The 20,437-nt window shown below is 42.4% G+C and overlaps 1 protein-coding gene across 1 annotated transcript in view; it reads right to left on the reverse strand.

Moving 5' to 3' along the window:
- Positions 1–450: 450 nt before the first annotated feature.
- The window catches only part of FREM3 (FRAS1 related extracellular matrix 3), a 70,540-nt gene continuing 50,553 nt past the window's right edge, over positions 451–20,437 (reverse strand). The window contains exons 8-24 of the mRNA XM_059826735.1: positions 19,895–20,104; positions 18,517–18,714; positions 17,741–17,905; positions 16,738–16,920; positions 15,310–15,440; positions 13,534–13,692; positions 11,984–12,287; positions 9,875–10,006; positions 9,246–9,577; positions 7,657–7,849; positions 6,783–6,887; positions 6,398–6,525; positions 5,337–5,471; positions 3,209–3,335; positions 1,966–2,153; positions 1,736–1,882; positions 451–981 (exon numbers count right to left, since the gene is read on the reverse strand). Coding sequence (XP_059682718.1) covers positions 451–981; positions 1,736–1,882; positions 1,966–2,153; positions 3,209–3,335; positions 5,337–5,471; positions 6,398–6,525; positions 6,783–6,887; positions 7,657–7,849; positions 9,246–9,577; positions 9,875–10,006; positions 11,984–12,287; positions 13,534–13,692; positions 15,310–15,440; positions 16,738–16,920; positions 17,741–17,905; positions 18,517–18,714; positions 19,895–20,104 — 3,368 coding nt within the window. The remainder of the gene's footprint in view (positions 982–1,735; positions 1,883–1,965; positions 2,154–3,208; positions 3,336–5,336; positions 5,472–6,397; positions 6,526–6,782; positions 6,888–7,656; positions 7,850–9,245; positions 9,578–9,874; positions 10,007–11,983; positions 12,288–13,533; positions 13,693–15,309; positions 15,441–16,737; positions 16,921–17,740; positions 17,906–18,516; positions 18,715–19,894; positions 20,105–20,437) is intronic.

The following is a 20,437-nucleotide window of genomic DNA, read 5'->3' on the forward strand; positions in this document are numbered from 1 at the left end:
ATACTACTACCTTCTTCCTTCCCCAGCAATAATTATTTAAAAAAACAACAGCAACAAACCACCAAAGAACCAAAAACCAGTTATATGAAAGCTAGATACTGTACACGTAATCAAAACCAGCATCCTTCTAAGCACCAACCTTCTATGGTGGATATATAAGGCACGTATACCGCTGCATATTCAAAACATGAAAGAAAAACTAGGTTTAAAAAAAGAAAAAAGCATCAACTCCCATGCATAGAGTACTAGTTTGAATCCTGTAAGTCACTCACGCATGAACCTAGTACACCAGCCCTGTCAGAAATAGCAGCCCGTTACAAATAACTGAACCAGCATTTGAACCAGGGCAGCCAATTGTCTGTGCAAAGGAGTCAGCCAAGAGCTAGATTTGAGAGTCTGCTTTTTGGTGAAATATTACATGTTAAAAGACAAGCACACCCAAGAAATTGGCTAGACTTCTGAACTGTCACTGCTGCTCTGCGGTGCGGTCATGGTGTCACTGCTACCGGAGTGGCTGATGGGTGCTTTGCTTTTCCCAGCAGAGAGCCGGTTCCTCTGCTGCAACAAAAAAAGAGTTACAACCGCAGTGCAGATCAGAAAGAGCAGTCCCGTCAAGCCTCCCGTAACGGGTACAATACTGGTTCCAGAGTCCCTGCTTGTGATTTCCAGAGCTGGCCTGTGATGCGGCGCACCAGCTAGGACCACATCCTTCTGGATGATGACAGCTTTGTCAGAACGGTCAAGTGCGATATGCTGAATATTCGTGCCCCTGTTTTTATCTGCTCCAATGTCTTGCATGAAGACTGGGGCGTCTGGGTTGGCTCTTCTGCTGCGTTTGAAGGCTGTGGTGCTAACTCTTCCTTTAGCAGAGGACAACGCATGGTGGTAGTCAAGACTTCTTTTGCCATTGTGCCTGCGTGCATTTTCCTTCGATTGGACCGTGTAAATAGTGTGAATGTACCATTCTCGGCCAGCTGCCACCTTAAAAAAAAAAAACAAAACAAAACAAACACATAAAACCCCAACAAACCAGAACAACCCCATCATGCATATTTACTACAAACTGTGAAACACCAAGCATCAGATGCATCCAGACAGATGTCCCAAGTTTGCTGCCAAATGTGTCTAATTAAAGTCAACAGCAGAACTAGGCACTTGGAGATAGATAGGATTAATCTTTCTTAAGCAGACTGCTGAAGTAGGTCAGATAAACTATATTCTAAGAGAGCCTATTTCTTTCTAGTGTTAATGCAGAAAGGCTACTTCATTTACCTAGGAAAACACCAGTCAATTTAGGCAAGAACAACCCCACTTCAGGAGACCAAAAAAAGACTTCAGGACTTAAAGCAGAATGCATAGTTCTCTTTTTTTATTTCATATCATATACAAACCAATTACCTTTTTATTCTTCCCCAGTTGCAAGAAAATCAAGTCTAATTTCTTCATTTTCTCCTATGTAAAAAGAACCCCACGGTAAGTTAAACCAGTGACTTCTGCTCCCAGTCACAGGTGGACATGTCTGCAGTAACAGCAAGGCTGCAGAAGGGCAGCTCCATGTTACAAAGCAGTGCTGTCATTGTTTCTACACTGTTAGGGAGAGGGAACAAAGTAAATGTGTTGTTGAAGTCTGTCACTGACTAACATAGCGCCCATGATTACCTCCAAGCTCTGTTCTCCACCTCCATCGTCTTTTAGCATGAAGGAATTTCTGTGATATACTTCTCAGACAACTTACCTGGAAGAGTGGAGCAGATGACAGGCTGAAACCATCAGAACCAGGCTGTTTTACTAGAGGAAAAGCATCTGCATGATCAGCTGCTAACGTAGCATGAAACTCCAGGTTTCCAAAGGCTCTTGCTTGTGTCTCAGGTTGAGCTTTATCCTAAAGGAAGTAAGTTTAGTATTTCCAGATTCACATGGACATCAGGGATCTAAAAATGCATGCTACCGTAACTGTTTACGTACCAGGATCTTGAATCTGTACAAGAGGGAGGGTGAGTCAGCCAGGCATCCGTATTCCTGATTGTCTGGGCTGTACTTGGGCACGTACCCATCGGCACCAGTGCAAAGGAACACCTTCTCGATGTTGCAGCTGAAGGAGTCACCGAGATTCTGAACTGGATCCACCATCACTCGGCCATAGATTTCAGATCCTAGTAAAGCAGATAAACACATTTTACATTATACCAGTCAATTTAAAATTATTAAATCAAGTTATTACCAACCATTGTTCTTAAAAATTCTCAGGACAGGAATTATCTAGCTTTAAGTGTATTTCCCTTTGCATCTGAAAACAGTATGTTCCATGACTGTTACTACTGATTTATCATGGGCTTTCGTCTTACTTTCTGTTACAATTCCTACTGACGTGCGATATTTACAGTGCAGCTCTTTTTTAAGCAAGCTTTTCCCTTCTCTTCACTAGAGGGCAACCCATATTCACATATAAGAAACCACCCAACCTGATAGCATTATATGAAGCAAAATAAAGTTCTTAACAGGACATTTGGGTTTCAGACTGATAACTCAAATAAGGGACCAATTAAAACCAAAATTATTTCTGGTCCAGTACTGCCATTACCAGGAGTCTTCCCTGGAACCTGGTAACAGCTCCAGTAAGTGAGTGAGTACAGTGTGAGAGAGCACCTGCCCTGGGCCAGAACTAAAAAAAAAATAATCAAGACTGAGTCTGAGCAGCTTGGCTGAAGCCAGCTGCAGTTACTGTGCATCCAGGCTGCAATTGAGAACAGCTGCATGACTACGTCAAGGAGCCTCAGGTGTACAAGTATTCAATTCCTGCATTTCTGACTAGAATAACCTAAGCACTGAAATTACTTAGCCCCCTCAAAATGGGGCAAAAAGTTCCAGTGTGGGTAGCTTCAAAGCAAAACAACCAGAGTGAGGGGAATCTGTGATTACGCAGTAACTGAGTAAGAGTTTTCAGAACTGCAGTTTCAGATATATGCACCTAAATGCTGCACCTACCTTTGGAATGCTTTTCCTCTCAGACCCCATGAACAGAACCAAAGCCTGTTTCAATTACACTAAATTACATCATATTCTAGTGCTTCCGTATTTTACTTTTCTGCAGTGGAAATATGTAGACCATGTAGGGGTTATAAAACTAGTAAAATACATATTCAGCTCCTGTTAAAAGTGGTTCTGTTTTAGCTTTCATAATATGCTGAATGTACAATTGACTTTTTACCTTTGGTAAAGGCTACATCAGCTCCTTCTCCAAATCCCATTGATCCATCAGATATCCAAAGCTCCTTTTTGGACAGCAGAAACATTTGAGTATTTAGACTGAACTCTGCTGCCACTGGGTCACTGACCTGTGGTGAAAAGTGAAATTAAATGATCAAAAAAATGCCTTGGTTGTAGCTTCACAATGATCATTGTACACCACTGCCATAGTAGTGACGTGCTGATCAAACCTTCCAGCAGTACAAAGCATTTACAAGAATCCTCCTATATACAAACATAAACCTCCTGTTGCGCTTCTCATCACGACCCCTTAAAATACACAATTGTAGTGCTTTATTTCAGTGTTGCCAAGTAAAACAGCAAAAGATATCCATTTCCTCAGATACGGGACAGCAATGTGACACTTGCCAAAGTTACTGGGAGAATAGGGCTGTGGGCAAGAGGCCAATAAAACTAGATCAGGGCTAGAACTTAGCTCAACACCAACTTGTTTCCCCTACTCTGAACAACAATCTGCATATTCAAACCAACGAGCACAGGACGGGAAACCTCATCTGCCCCTACTTAGCCCCGGCTGCACTGTGCATGTTCCACTTGCAACCTAGAAGCTGCCTGCCGTTTGCCCAGAAAAGTAACCTGGCCACAGCCCACATGTGGTGACAACACAGGAGCTGCCCTGCGAGCAGGCTAACTCCTCTGGTGCAATGGTAGGTCGCTCCCAGTCACCACCTTTCTGCCTTGCCCACCGCAAACACCTCACGGCTGCGGGAGCCCAGCAGAGCCCAGCACATTTGGATGGAGGAAGCTGGCACCAAGCTGCCGGTCTGTGCCTGCCCCGGGACTCCGACACTCCGGAGTGCTGGGAGACCCACCGCATGTGTAATGCCAGGGAGGTGCAGAGGGGAACAGAAGGCAAATGGCTCTCCAGCACAGAAGGTAAAGAAATAAATTGTCTCACGCCACTATTTAATCTTGTTGACCACAATATATCCAGCATCTACGGGTAACAGTCATAAGGGTGTGATTACATAGACAGAAGCGCAAAATTAACTTAATATGCAACTGCCACCACAACTCCGGTTATTTCCTTCCTCATCAAATCATTTTCCTTTTCCTGTGTAGCATTCATGTCCTGCGTTACAAGGTGGCAGCAGGAAGACTATTGCTGAAGCAGTATCTTTAAATTAAACTAACAACATTTCAATTCAACACCAATTGTTTGAGCAAAGAGGACTGAGACATGCGGGTAATGCAGTTGTCTCCACATTTGCTACATAGGTCACGCAACTGGATAATGAAGCAGAAGGCTAAAGAGCAACTCTAATGGTCAAAAGGGCTGAACGGCTCTGACCGACACTGACAAGGCTTCTGAGGTATCCAGTACTTTTTGGGGAAAAAAAAAAAATCAGGTCATTTTTTATGTATCGACTGAAGGACGCAACGTCATGCTAAGAAGTTTTAAAATGTTTGGTATGTTCACTGGAAGTTAAGTCTCAGATTTAGAGTCCTTGGTCTCCAAATGCTATTCAAGTCATTCCTCAAGCTAACTGCAACAGAAAATCTGGTCTTCGTAACAGTCTACAATAGTAAGCTACTGCTACTTGATATGCTGCTTTTTTTTTTTTTTGGCTTTAGTATACACAGGAAAGTTGCCACACTAACTCTGAATGAAGTGGTTCCCACTGCTTGAGAAAAAGACCTTCTTGATACAATTCTATTATGATTTTTAAAACTGAGATTCAACAATCTCAGAACTAGAAGTTATTTTTGAAAACAATCTCACTTAGAACTAAAATTCCTTCCCCTTTCAGCCCCCGCCTTCCTGAAAAAGAAGCAGCACAATACTTGGGAACAGGCTGGACTATGAGGTAAATAAATGGAAAAATAAGGTTTTAATTACTGGAAAAACATTAATTTAGCTTGATTTTATCTCACCTGAGAAGATGAGATCTAGAGCCATCTGAAACACCCCATGATTTTCTCTTGACAACTGGTACCCGATGGCCTATGCCAGAACATCTCTTTCAGCAGTTACAGAACAGCTGCCTTTCAGCCTAAATTTGCTTTTGGCTGGTTTTGCCCATGAGGCGTCACGGAAAAATGTTTAAGTCCTAAGTAAAATGGTGTACCTGTTGGAACCTGATGTCCATATCAAATGTAATTGGGTCCCGTGGGTTGCAGATGACAGGAAAGGCATATTGCTGACCGGGCGCAGCAGTACAAGGGATGAATTTCACAGTGTAAGTGCCTGAGTAATCTCGTACCTGGGAGAAGATTAGAGAAATTAGCATTTCTCCACAGTCTCCGAACAATCACTTTTTCAGCTCACATTGCCCCTGAGGCCAAGCTGAATTCCCAGCAGCATCCTAAACACTTTCACAAACTTGGACATTGCTGTTTACCATCACGGTGCTTTACCTCACGCAGGAAGTGTGTGCACCAACATCGTCAGTGCACTTCAGCAGCACAGGCAAGGCACTGACACGTGCTGTGTCTCCCTACCTCTCTGTAAAATGAGGACTAATACCTACTATCAGGCCTTTGAGGGACTGACCTTGCTGCGATGGTAGTAGGAATCAAACATATCAGTGTTCAAATCTAACATACTAAATCTCTCTGAAGAGAAGATGATTTTGGCCAGATTTTTAGTGAATGCAAAGGGCTCCTTTCTGCCAGCTCAGCAAGAGCTGAGTAACTGAGCTGTATCCCACTCACAGAAGCAAGACACTTTTAAGCAGGCCTCTTCTGCGCTATTAGAGACACAGGCTTTGGGGCCACAGTAGTTGCCGCTGACTCCTGAGCTCAGCAGGAGCTCAGCGGCTTTGCCACATATGGGGGAAAAATCTATCATATCTCAGAACAGCAGCAGCAACTCCTGGATCACAGTTTCCTGGCAATGCCAAGGGCGATAACGTTAAGGCAAATTCTTCAAAAGAGGCCACAACTCCAGCACTGGCCTGCTCAATGAATGGTGCCGGTTAGCACTAGCGGGAGCATGGGTTCAGGCCTTTGGACTCAAGCTCCAGAGACACCAGGGACTTCAGACTGTTCATTATGTAACAAAAATAAGCGACTGCATCCAAATGAGTTCATGTCTATTGATCTCATAGTGCTGACGACTGCATGGAAAATATGTTAAAAACTGACATTCCCTTTGCTTCCCTAAATTCAAGTCTGAATGCAAACTCACAGCAAAGTCAGAGATAAAACTCCACTGCTGCACAGGCTGGTGGAAGGTCGGCTCGCTTCGTAACAGACTGAGCGTAAACGTGAGGCCAGGGTGGTCAGCAGACATCACCATTGATGCCAGAGATGTTCCTGAAAGAATAAAAGGCAAATTATAATTTGGCCGTAATTAATAACAATGCCTGGCATAGTATAAAATCAGCACACAAAAGCATAGAAGCAAGAGAATGAAAAGAAACTAACTTACACTCCAGAAAAGGAAGTACCTCAGTTACTTATTCCCCTTTTACACTGAGACAGACCCTTTCCTGTGATACCTTTCTCCTCGTGCCAGGTAGACAGCACTACAGATACTCTGGCTAGCGCAGGTGGACAGGCCAGGTACGCACCTGGGTGGGACATCACCAGCTGGCCCCGGAAATGAATCTCTGTTCGGAAGTTCACCACTAGTCGCCCTTCATCATTGATCCGCATACTCATGGGATAGAGGGAGCCTAGGGAGGAAAAGCCAACCATTTTACTACCACCATTTCCCAAGTGCATTTTTAAGGGAAGGCTCTTCATATATTTTCTGCATCTGGAGGTCTGAAACACTTTACCTAAACCCTGGTGCTCTTCACAGATATGAAACCCTGTCACAACGATTGTTTTGAGACAGATGTCCAAACCTACCAACTTCAGAAGAAATGCACTCATTTATACTTGCTAAAAGTACAATCCATTAAGGCAGATTTTTTTTTTCCTCCCTTTTGCTGACGTAAAACCAGAGTCACCTGAAGTATATCCACATATGCTGATATAACAGAGTGCAGGCAGGAGAAAGAAGGGGTCTGGCACTTTTTGTCACACGGACACCAAGGATGCTTACCCCAGTAAGGTCCCTTTTGCAGGCACTTCCCCTGCACAGGACTATGTAAGTGCTTCTGTTGCCCTGTAACCGTGTACCAGTTCAGCACTGGAGTCTACCTCTCCATAATAACGTCTGCTTTAGAGTTGGTCCGTATGCTAATTTATCTAATTTTTTATAGATTAAAAGCAGCATGCAATTGAGGGAAGATTCAAAACTTCTAGTTTAGTAACATATGGCATTAAAAACAAAACACTGCCCTTTGGGTGGGTGTTTTAATCGACAGAGTCAGCGTGCTGTTACTGCTTTGAAGATTCTGAAGGCTAAAAAGCATTGAGTTATTGACCACACATCTCCCATCATCAAAACGTTGAATAGGACAGAGTTTAGAAATGATGGCATCTGAAACAGCTCACCTTGGAGCTCTGATTCAGGAGGGCTGCCTATCCCATCCTTCCACAGGATAGCTGTGTCGTACACAAAGGTGAGTCTCAGTTCAGACTGCAAATCAAAATGTTGCCAGCCACCAACAGCAGCAGGGGAGTGGAAGACATAGGAGACAGAGAGAGGCACCCGTAGAGTTACATACGACTGCACCAGATTTAAGACCTGAAAAACATTGAGGTACCAGGTTACTGCATGCAACCTGAAAAAAAAATGACTTTCACTGCCAACCTTGCATTCTCATGAATTGCGCTCTTTACACCTAAGCAAATAAACCTGCACAGAGACATTTTACGTCTGTTACTGACATCACTATTATTTCAGGTCCTGCAAATCACCTCACTTGATAGCGTCCTCAAACCTTTACCGGTTTAACATTAACAGGGTTCGTACCTCTCCAAAATAAGGACCATCTAAAGATAAAAGCCTTCAAACAAACTCCATAGAAACTGAAGGTGGTTTAAATTAAAATTCCAGATCAGAACCACCAGATCCCTTAGGCATTCAGAAATCAAACACGAATTTAGAAATGAGTCCTGTCTTTACAATAGATTGAACTCTATGGATTATGGCACCCTGAAACACTGCGATTTAAAACTATGGCCTGAGTTAAGAAGGTCTCTCTCTACCAAGCAACCAGAATGGGCAGCCAAGCAGATAATTAGTAAATAAATCTTCTTTGGCCACTCAGAATCAATTGAGAAGGTAACAGTTGAGCACCTACGGAACGGGAAGCATCAAGCTACTGAGCCAAGGCTGATTCAAGGTGGAGTCAGCACAGAGGCTCTACAGACCCCTGGAATTTCCTCTAACGTAAGCGCAATTGCTGTAGGGTGCTTGCGCGTTGGGTTATCTTCCAAGTAAACGCAACGTGCTGTCAGACACTGCACAGGGGAGCCAACGTGCCTGCTCTGTGATCGATGTTGATGTAATTTGTATCACAGGCCTGGAACGATGGCCTGTTTTACGCAGGAAAATTACATGTGTGTTTGTTCCTTATCAACCAAGCTTCTGTTTATAAAATCTCACCTACTTGGCAGCTCTGCCTAAAGCCCAAACACTGTAAACCGAAATAAAAGCTTCTAATTAGAAAAGTGTCTTGGGTTATTTTGTAAAAAAGTATATTTTTGTGTAGCCTTAGAACACACTTCCAGGGTCAATAGCATACTTTACACATATGGTTTACTTCTATAAGGCAATAAATTTGTAGCTTCTTCTTTGAATATGCTGCTACACAGGCTTTGGGTGATAGCACAAGCATGTACACAGTTTGGAAAAGCTCTTTGTGTCAAAAAAGCAGAGTTTCTAAAATCTAGACTAGGAGCAACAGCAATGCAGTAAGCTGTGCTTAATTACCGAGAAGATGAATCGTGTCTGTGCACAGAAATACAGTGCAAAGGAACAAATCTGTACTTCTGAAAACATTTGTGCTAAAGGAACACATATCAAACTGCCTGCATAGTGACTACATCCTTTCTCATGCAATCGTTAATAACACTTTGTCGGACTTGTGCTTCCAAAGCCTCCTGTTGGGAGAGGAAGGAGCTTCAGTGCCACATACCTGCCCATCTATGCCAATGGAGCCACTGCAGTCCGTCAGCAGCTCAGACATATCGTAGTAACTGTTGAACTCCCAAAGGCAAGCCTCAAGGTTGAGGTTCCGGTAGAAACGCAAGGTTTTGGCAGACCTCAGAGCACTGCTGTACTGGTAAGGTGACGTTTCTCCAACCACTTTGGGGTTCTTCGTTTCCTCTGTAATAAACCCATGTTTGGTCTGGATCTCATTATAGTCTAGTAGGTTGGAGCACTTGTGGTGTCCCACACGAGTGCCGTCTGGGCTAAGTGTTAGCTCAAAGTTGGATAAGGGGCGCGTGGAGATAACTGGCAGCATTCCTAAAACATAAACGTCACATGACCCATTAACAGCCTGAATGGAAAAGACCAAATGCAGTATTCATTAACTTCTTATGAACATATTTTTAGAGCTGGAGTCAGGAAACATAGGAGTTAAGGATGCCCAATGTTTCTTTCATATGTCAACCTTGCAGTTGGCAAGTTGTTCATTAAATATGGATTATTCATGGTTCTGCCACAATGCAGCAAACAACTGTGGAGACAAACGTGTGGGAGAGGGAAAGTCCAAAGCAGTGTGTGTTATTTAAGCGGTTAGTCTCACCACTTGATGCTTACCATCCATATGGGGCATTGTGACTGTTAGGCGGATCAGATTGGGATGGTCAGGATCATCTGGACCCGTGTAGCGAATTTTAGCTGAGAAAGGTTCTGCTCCCACTGTTCCTGGGATGCGAGGTTGGCAAAGACCTGAGCAAAGGGGAAAGACAGGTTGTGAGATGCCTGCTAAACTGTGTCATATCTGTGTTAACCAGCTTGGAGATGTCTGTCCGTAGAGCTAGGTCAGAAAAATGCAGAAATGTCGACACGCTAATTAGGGAGATCCTCACAGCTCCGCCCATGCTGCCTGGTCTGACTCCTAGGGCCAAGAGGTCCTTTTCCAGAGAGGCAAGGGCAGAAGTATGGAAACCCTTCAATACCCAGCAGCGGCTGAGAAACCTGACCTCTTCCTGAGAAGGATTTGTACTTCCTCCCTAGAAATGGGGAGATGGCAACTTTACATCAGCATTCACCTTGGCAGCCATCACTTACTGAGGTGAAGGGCAGGGTGGTTCACAACCACACCTGAGCTCTTGCCACAAAAACCAGGCTGCCCGAGGGGAGCCAACATCTTGCAGACAACAGCTAACTAAAATACACAGGGGCAGTTTGTGCCATTCTGCAGGGTCCACCACTTACACTGGAGAGGGATTTCAGGTTCTTTCTTTTTCTGTGTATGACTGAGACAAAGATAATTTCTGATTAAATTACACAAAGAACTGGCACTTTAGGAGCATAGCGGTAAATCCACAGAGGACCCTCAGTGCATAATGGCCACTTTAGACCTCTAAATCTAACACTTAGGAGCCTCAAGAACCTTGAAAACTTCATAGGCTACTGCCTAACTTCCTTATGATGGGAAGTCTCAAAGGAGCTTCTTTTCAGCCACTAAGCGTGAACACAACTGCCTAAAAAACCTTGATGGATTTCAGTCCGGATTACATGCCCTTTCCCTCCCCAACTTGTGATCTTAACAAAAAATACTGCCTCCCTCCACAAGCCTTGTCTTGTCTTGTTGACAGGCCACTGCCACTACAACAGAACCACCACCAACACCCTGGTAATACAAAACTTTTTCAGTTCTTCCCACATAGTTCAATCCTACCCAGGGGTTTTGCACTGTGGCCGGAGGAGATGGAGGTGAAGGACTCCATGTAGCAGAAGGACTGAACTGCACAAAACAGAGAGCTGAGGAAGCACAGCGTGACCCACTTGACATGGTCAGTGAGCTAGTGCTTCTCTCACCCAGTGAGTATTTAATTATAGAGCCTAAATGAAACATTTTAGTCTAAAGAAACAGAGAAGAGTCACCCTCTAACACCCAACATTTTGGCCCTTTGAATCCCAACGTGCAGTAAAGCCAGGCTCCTGCTTTAATTTGGGCAGAATAGGACCTTAAAGTAACTCCTGAGTAACTGTCCTAGTCACTAACTGATTGAGCAAAAAGATGTGTTTTCCTCCTCTAAATTTCTGAGGAAAAAAGCAACAGATTAGACATACACATCTAGATATGGATCACAGTTAAGAAACCTGAGGATGTGGGCTAAACCCAGAATTAGGATGTTTCCTTATCTTCTGAGACATAGCCCAAGTTCTCAACAGAGTTACGTGTGCAGTGCTGCAATATCTGAATTTCCACATGGATTTCACACCCCCATCCTTTTCCAGTGCCTGTATTTTAACTGTCTTTAGTCTGCAGGTCTTCAGAAAACATCAAATTCAATACATCTACAATCTGCTCTCAGTATCAGTAGCTGTGTTGTTTAAATTAAAACCACATGGAAATAGAGGTGGTATTTGAAATATGTATATTCCCCAAGACTGGGGAGGTCAAATTCTGCTCTACTCAATAGTCAAATTAGCTGTAAAAAATCATTATCACCATACACCCACCAATCTTTTACACATGACCTATGATGGGCGCAAACTCTTGAAATACCAGACCGGATGAGATGATTACAAGATGCTTTTGCCTTTCACTAGCAACAGTCCCATATGTGTATGAAAAAAAAAAAAAATTAACTAACGTACGAGCACTAATGCCCTAAAACAAAACACCCCGTAGCAGACCACTACCTCATCTTTTCCCAGGAAAGGTTACCTAAATTCCCATCATCAACAACTTACCTTCCTCTCTGTTTACTGTATAAATTGGACTTAGCAGCTCCAGACCTGCATCACCATTGGCATTCACAGCTCGAGCTGCACACTGAAGCCTGGAGCCTGCCTGGAAGTATATAGAGTCCAGGGAGATGGATTTGGTGCTTGTAAAAAAAGTGTTGGAGTCCACTTCCCTCATCGGGCTGGTGACACCGTCACTCCCACTTGGAGCACTGACAAGCCAGCGGTACAGGGTCAGAGTATCATTGATGTTTTCCGTGGCGCAGATGGATCCGGTTTTGTCATAGTCTGAATACTTGGGATTGCATGCCTACGGGTTGGCATTTACAAAAGATAAAGGGAGTTATCTATTCTTACCTACACCTGCTCCAGGCAAGCAAACTGTTAAGCATTATTCTAACAGTACCGTGCTTATTACTAGAACTCTATCAGCAAAATAAGACCTTTATGCAGGCACATGATTTTCCCCTTAATTGAGGGGACATGAATGAATGCCATAGGGCTTTTTTAATTAAAAACAAGAACAAACAAACAAACAAAAAACCAAACCCCAGACAGTAGCGAGTTGTTGTGACAATTCACGTGTCACCTCTGGCCATGCAAACCTGGAAAATGCTAGTGCTAACTCCAAAAACTGAACTCTTATTTGAAAACATCAAAGTCAGTTCTCCCAAATTCAGACACCCTAGCTTGAGAAATCCCAGTGTGAAACCCCTCTAAATAAATTAGAAACTGTTAGATACAGAAAATGAATGGCCTGAATTCATACATCCCTGGCAAAGTGCTGCCAGTTTACAACTGCACCCTCCCCAGCAGTCTGTTGCTGCTCCCACAACAGAATCAAGCAGGAGTGAAGACGCATGTGTGATATTTGCTAGTGGAAAATTCAGCTTCACCCCCCCGCCCCAATCATCCTTGATCAACAGTTTAAAACTCCTGGCTTTACACAGAAGCAGCAGGCACACAAGTACGTGTCCCTCTGCCAGCTCTGCCTGGCAGAGCGGTCTCCTGCAGGCGGGACAGATGGCTGATACCAGAGGTTGCTCAGTCAACTTTGGTCAAATCTGCTGCTCAGCTGCTCATGGCACAGCTCTGCTCACAATGCCTAGGATGCGAACTCTTTCTGGAAAGCTCTGTAGGGCCCAGCCACAGACCTTTTTTTGGGCAGCACTTATCTCCTCCTCACCTTCCTGCCTGCTCAGCTTTGGGTTTAGAAATCTCTATTTTTCTGGCCCTAATTCCACATGTCCCAGCCATCCCCTGGAACTGGTTGTTAGTTTGACAGCACAGCCCAGTAACAAAGACCTATTTAGGTCAGCAAGAAACACTCACTGCAGGAAGAGCTGTCACTGGATAGGGGTGTTAGTGACCCTCTCTTGGAAGCTCTCATTCTCTGAGCTAGGTCACCAGAAAGACTTATGCAAGTGTCTCTGACACAGTAACAGCCTGCTGCTTTTAGTTGTCTTGTTCCAGAATTGAATACTTTTTCAATTTTCTTGCATGGTCTAGAGCATGAAATGAGTAAGTTGGATAAAGCATACAGAAACAAGCCTTACCGTTACACAGACAACAGGATAGCCAGTTGGAGGGTGTGGATTCTCTGTGCTCTTAGCAGTATCGTCATACATCAGGAGTGAGACAACCTGGGGCACAGCTGGAAACGTCACATCTGCAACACTGTCCATTTCTTCAATGTACACAATGGCTTTGCTCGTCTGAGTTGAGAGAGAGAAAAGGTTATGTATACTGCTGAAAATAAGGAATAGAGGGAGAAGGAGAAGTAGTACCTACAACTTAATTTCCACCACCAAGCTTATTCTGGTTTTACCCAGGATTCTTTGATAAAATGGTGACTTGTATTAAGGAAGACTCACTCCTCCATGGTTTTTAAAGGTTTTCAACTTAAAACCTGTTCACCAGCACCTAGCTAAAAATTAAGGAAGAATTAATTCCCCAAACACTAGGAAAAGGGAAATAAAAATATTCCAATTTTTCTTAAAAAAAAAAAGTTAGCCTTGGCAAACAAACACCCACCCAGTTGCTCACTCACTCCCCATCTTCAGCATGGCAGGAGGAGGAAATAGGATGAGAAAGCTCATGCTTCCAGCTAAAGGCAGGGAGATTGCTTACCAATTACTCTAACAGGCAAAACACACTCCACTTGGGGAAAATTAATTTAATTTATTGCTAATTAAAGTGGATTTGGGTAGTAAGAAACAAAGACAAACATTAAAACACCACCTTTCCTCCTCACTTCCCCATGCTCAACTTCATTCCTGAGTCATCTACCCCCCAAAAACCTTGCCACAAACATAAAATACAAAAACAAACCCCCAAACTCTCCTAAACTAATTCCAGAGACCATGCAGTAGCTTCAGCCTACACGTCAATTTGATCTCACTTGACAGCCAGCTTAGGCTTTTACCAACTGAAGTATAAAGACTCTGTGTTAACTTCAGAGCCTCTGTTTTTAAAATAGTGGCCTACAAATTTATCAAGGTATAATACACATGATTTAATGGATCCCAGGGCCATAGTTTCTCTGCATGTAGTAATTTACTGTATATAGTATTGAAGTAAGAAGTTGCTAGTGTTTGAGTCAAATTAGATCTTAAATATAAGGCAGTGCTCTTCAGAATCATAGTAGCTCTAACACTTGCTATGCTCTCCTCTGCTTCACCAAAATAAAGGAAGAAACGGGAGACGCATCTATGCCCATCTGTCCCCATTCGTGCTCTCCTCCCTGCCCACAGCCCTCCTACCATGGGAATGGGTGAGAAGGCCTCACAGAGCTATATTTGGGCCCATGAAGTGACACAGAGCAGTGACCAGAGCACCACAGCATGGCTGCAGCTGCTGCTGCCACATCTCTGATCTCCCTGTCGTACTGGGTCTCTAGCAGCTAGAGACACTGTTAATACAAACAAAACCTGCCAATCACAGCTTCTTGCTTTCTTTTTTGTATATTTTTAAATATTTTGATGTAATGGGAAAAGTCAGAAGAGGTTTCTACAAGCCAGTTAGTGCACTACACTTTCCTAAGCTGTATATCATTAACTTGGAAAGAATGAGACAGCTCTCCAGTACCAACCTCTCTGTGAAGCATATAGTGGGTCACACATAAAATTTGTAATTCAATGCTTATAGACTTTGTTCAAAGTGTGTGGATTTACAGCTAATTTATACCAGTATTTAGACAGGCATGCACCAAAATAACCACAGGAGCGTATGAATACTAGGCCGTCATGCACGCTGTTTTTTTAGATGTTTTTATACAAATAAAAAAAAAAAAATCATTACAAATGGCAACTTTTGCTGTCAACAGTGGTTACCTGTGTCTCTGCTACCATGTTCTCATCAGCTTTCAGGTGGACAGTAAATGCTTCTCTCATTTCTCTTATGCCATCATACAAAATCTCTACTTCAACAAAATGCCCAGTTTCTCCTTCTCCAAATTCAATATCTGATTAAAAAAAAAAAACCAAACAACAAATTAATGCAAAATTAAGAGCCAAACAATTGTTTTCTTTGCCAATTTTGTTCAACTAACATATTCTGTTGCAATAACGTGTTTTTGCTCTAAGTAAAATGCACTAGCAAACTGAGCTGTTAGCCTCTGTTCTTCAGCATAACGACCAAGTAAAACTAAACCACTTTCGCTGGACAGAAAAAAATAAATACAAGTTGATATTGATAACTTGTTGGAAGACTTAAAAATAATATAAAAACATAATATCCTGACATGATTTTCCATCAAGCCAACTAGCTTTCTTCCAAACAACTCCTGGACACAGTTCAGAATTAGTGTGGGCCAGGGAGGCAGTTTTCATGCAGAGATCCTGCTTCAGTTGTAAAGTTCAAGAGAGCGGGTCTGCATGCCAAGGAATGGTCCCAGGTGCATTATTATACCAGTAGGTATACTGCCTCAGGCTCCATTTGTAATGCATATTTAAGCAGGATCCAAAACACTGCATTTTTGAAATGAAAAGTCAACACATTTAGCATTAGGTCTTTAGGAGACATGTTGATCTACATGAAATCCCAAGACAAGAATGGTCTATTAGAAATAGGCATCTGTGGTCCTTCCTCCAGAGACCACGTGGGGATTGTTATTTCTTGCTAAAAGTCAGGAGGAAGTGGTACCTATTTTTCTGACACTAGCCCTTAGTCAGTAGCACAAATACTCAAGAAATGAGAGACCTTGTGTGTTCATTTTACTCTAATTACATTCAAGGTTGTATGTCCCTGGGAAACACCATAAAACAGTTACTCCTCTAGGGAGTTTGCGTAACCACCAGGCTATAACTGTTCCTGTGAGGGTGACGCTCCATCAGAACCACATCACTATGAGGAGAAAAAAACCCAAATGCAGTGGATCGCAGAAGGAGAATATGGGTCTGTAACCTTGAGACTTGGACTCTTTCCTGGGAGACAGGGGACCTGTCTAGGAAAAGCATCCTACCCACTGGCAACTCCTTACTGTAAGTGCTTAGGGCAGACCTCTCTTCCATACTGCAGGATGATGAAAGCAGAATAAATCTGGATAATTGCCTTAAAATAGAGAACCAAAACAAAAATAGACCTTACTCAGATCTCCCGTTCCAAAACACAGAAGGTGAAGCAGGAACTCCTGGTCTGAAGTACAGTACTTAACCATTCAGGTATCAAAACAAGAATTCAGCTCCCTGTCCAGCATCCATTTGCAGGAAGGCACTTTCCAAACTAATGTTTCCCATTCCCACACCCAATGAAGCCCTTACCTTCTGACACTGGATTGTAGTCCTCCCCCGAGGTGGCTGAGCCATCCTTAGTGTGCACTCTGACAACAGATACTTTGGAGCTATCACCGAGGCGTAGAACATGGATTCTTACTAGTGCAATTTCTCCAGGTTCCTGAGGCTCCTGAATGCTGTGTTTTATTTCAGAAAATTTGATCACTGGTTCTAGATGAGAAAAAAAAAAAACACAACAAAAACCTGACCATTAAAAAAATAGTAATAATTTACTCATGTCAATTAACCAAGTGCAAATACCTTATCTGAAAGTGGATAGTCCAAAGGAAATGAGAAGGTCATAACAAACCTGAAAATTGAAAGTGATTGTCTGGGTATTAATTTATTTGGTTTATTGATTGCAGTCTGGAACGATTGAAGTGAAATATTTTGGAAACTGGAATTCAGATAGATGTTTGTAGCTATTATTAAAAGCAGAATACCTGGTCCCCCGGTGTTTGCTTTAGTGGAGTCTAAAGTGGAATATTTAGAGATAAAATATGTTTAGCTTTTGAAGAAAGCAGTTATTTTTATAAGTTATTTATTGTAAGGCCTTGTCAAATGTATGGGATAAATCTGTTTTTCTTCAGTGACTCTCTATGACTTGTAAGGAGTGCATTTTACAGCATTATCAATTATATTGGGGGGGTTGTTTTGGGTTTTTTTGTGAATTTGACACAAGGCATCCACGAGTCTTTCAACTTAGTCAAATTTATGACACTCTTACAAAAGCAACACATATAGAGCAACAAATCAAATGGAAATAAACAAGAGAGTTTCTCTTCCCATTATCCCACAAAAGGCAGAGCCAGTGATGTGTTCAGAATAGATTAAAAGGGTGCAAATTCAAAACATAAAAATCAAATCCTTGACAGTTTTTTGAGAAACTTGGTACTGGGTACTTTGAAAACTGTAACGAACACTGAATGGAATTAGTCCCATTTTCCCATTTGCAGCTATGTATATAATCAACAATTAACATAAAACTCACTGTCTTCTTCATCCTTAATCTTGATCACTGTTTCTTTCTGATCCCCAATGGAAGCACCAAATGTGGAATCACTTTTTGGTGTTCCAAGCACCAATCTGAATTCCTCCTCCTCTTCATAAATTACATCATCCTCCAGAGTTACCACACAGGGCTTCTCAGTTTCTCCTGCAGAAAGGTATGAAGCAAGAACAAGACATTATCTTCATGGGAGTACAAAAGACCAGGATAAAAACAAAACAAAAACCCCATACTTTCTCAGGCTTCCCATAGAAAAGAGAGTCTCGAGAACATGGAAGCAGAGACTAGTGCTGTCTGGCACACGTAATTTTTCTGTTGTGTTTGAGTCAATCTCCGCTAGGGAAAAATCCCATGACTCTGCCACAGTCGGAGCTACGCAGCATCCCTTACAGCATTCAGCAGGGTGTTGTATGGCAAGGAACCTGCTGCTCTCATTCTCCTCTGCTGAAGGCACTGCATCAGTGTTATTCCTGCTTATTCTCATGAACAAGTGCTATGCTCAAAAGTGTAGCAGAAGATGTTCAATATTACTGAATTCTTTATTGTCCAACTTCGGCCATAAAAACCTTTTAAAGTGCTGGCTGTCATAGTCACAAAACTATTTGTTAAATAGTCCTGTGCCACCTTCTTCATCCACAGAAGCTCAGCTGGCATAACAACTCCCAGAATGTCCTGGAGGTCTAGCTCTTATTTACCATCAGATTACTTGGCAGACAAAAATAACACATTATTTTCTAATTCCAATGGGAAAAGCTTACCTGGGAGAAAAACCACTTCAGAATCATCTGTATTTGGCCTCTCCTTGTAGTCCATCATAACTTGGGCAGAACCCTGGCGAGTATAGCAACGCACTGTGGATTTATGGTTAATGTCACCGCTTCGATAAACGAGGGCCACCAGTTGTTCATCTTTTTCATTTGCCACGTACATTGGTTCTTTGAACTGGACTTTGGGTACTGACAACAGAACACGTTACACAAGTTGAAAAGGACCCTCATACATGGGCAGAAAATATTAACCACATTCCTCAATTAAAAAAAAAAAAAAGTTATTTTCTTTAACTTAACATTTTATTTGCTAACCTTTTACAATAAACTGAAGGAGGTTCAGATTTACACATGCTTTTTAAATACAGATTTTGAATCTAGATGAATTCAAATACTTTCCCAGTCTACAGCAACTAATTGCCAACTTGGTACCAATTCTGTCACCAGACTTCTCACAGTAGCGAAGACTTGGTGATTTGTTTAAAACCAGCACTTGAGCCACTTCAGAACTGTGGGATTATTTTCTACAAAGCAGCCTCTTTTAGCTTTGATGCAGAGTGGAGGTAGGTGCACGATACCACAAGGGCAAAAAGGGGTGATGAGCACAATTCCATCTCCACTTAAGTCAGTATCATACTTTGCACTGACTTCAACAAGTGAATATTTCAGAGTGAAACTGTAACTGCTCTTCAGAGTTCTGTTTGAGAACGAGCTTTCTAAAACAATATAGCTTCTTGAAGTCTTTGAAGTGCAGTGAATTTGCAGAAACCTGAGACTGCTGAGAGCCAGCTCAGTTTATTTAGCAAGTGCTGGAGAACCTGTAAATGGCACTGTGTTGAGTGTTGTTTAAAGTTTTACACCTACCTTTTTTTCCCCCCCTTAATGCTCCCCTAGAAGAGTTACAGCTTCATGAAACAGCAGTCTGCACAATTATTTGAAAAACTTAGCTCCCTACAATTTTTGGTGGTCAAATAACTACTAGGGGAAAAAAAAGTTTAATCCCTATGGCTTCTCGACCTTCAGAATGAATACTCATTCAAAGAAATAGCCTTAATGGACCAGGCATAAATAAATGTACTTTTAGCTCATGGCACAGTTCCACTATTATGTTAACTTGTCCAAAACAGTATCTTCAAGTACATAATGAGAAGGGAGACAAGCCAGAGTAAAGAACCTGCACTATAGCCCTGTGTTCTGACTTCAGGTGTAGCACACAACTGTTCATCTTTATAATGTAGTTGGGGTAAATGATATATCACAGCACTTACACACATAGTAATTTATGCTACTGCCAAAAGAGCTCTTCTACCTTCTAAGTGCACTTAAAACACTAAAAGGAAAAACCCTCCCCCACCCCCTTTATACTTACAGTCAGTGACAGTGTCATTGATAAAGACAGTAGTTTTGCTAGGCTCTCCAAGCACTGCATTTGCGGGCATGCAGAGAACTAGTTCGAACTTCTCCAGACCTTCCAGAATAGGCTGGCCCAAATCATCAAGGATAATCACTCGAAACACTTGCATGTTGACTCCTGGTGTAAAATCCAGGTTATGGCTGATGCCCACATAATCAACTCCAGCTGTTTCAGAAGCAACAAGACTTGTATGGTCAGTTACTACTGCATGTTCATAACATTCACTTGTACATTTGTGAAATGTGTTTGCAGCTGTTTCTATTGCTGTCCTGGAGAAAATTTAATTTAGGTTTTTGTCACGTGCAAATAAATTTGGGAACAATGAACATACAGTGCAACACACACACACAAATGCATATCTGGATCATCATTTACTCTTTACAACATCAGCACAATTAAAACTGCAGAGTAACAGGCTACAGCCTCAACAACATGCAACAAACCTGATGTCCACAGCAATTTAACACTTTTGCTCAACTCTGGACTACAAACATGAGG

The sequence above is a fragment of the Gavia stellata genome, chromosome 19 (genome assembly GCF_030936135.1).
Source record: "Gavia stellata isolate bGavSte3 chromosome 19, bGavSte3.hap2, whole genome shotgun sequence".
Classification (NCBI taxonomy): Eukaryota; Metazoa; Chordata; class Aves; order Gaviiformes; family Gaviidae; genus Gavia; species Gavia stellata.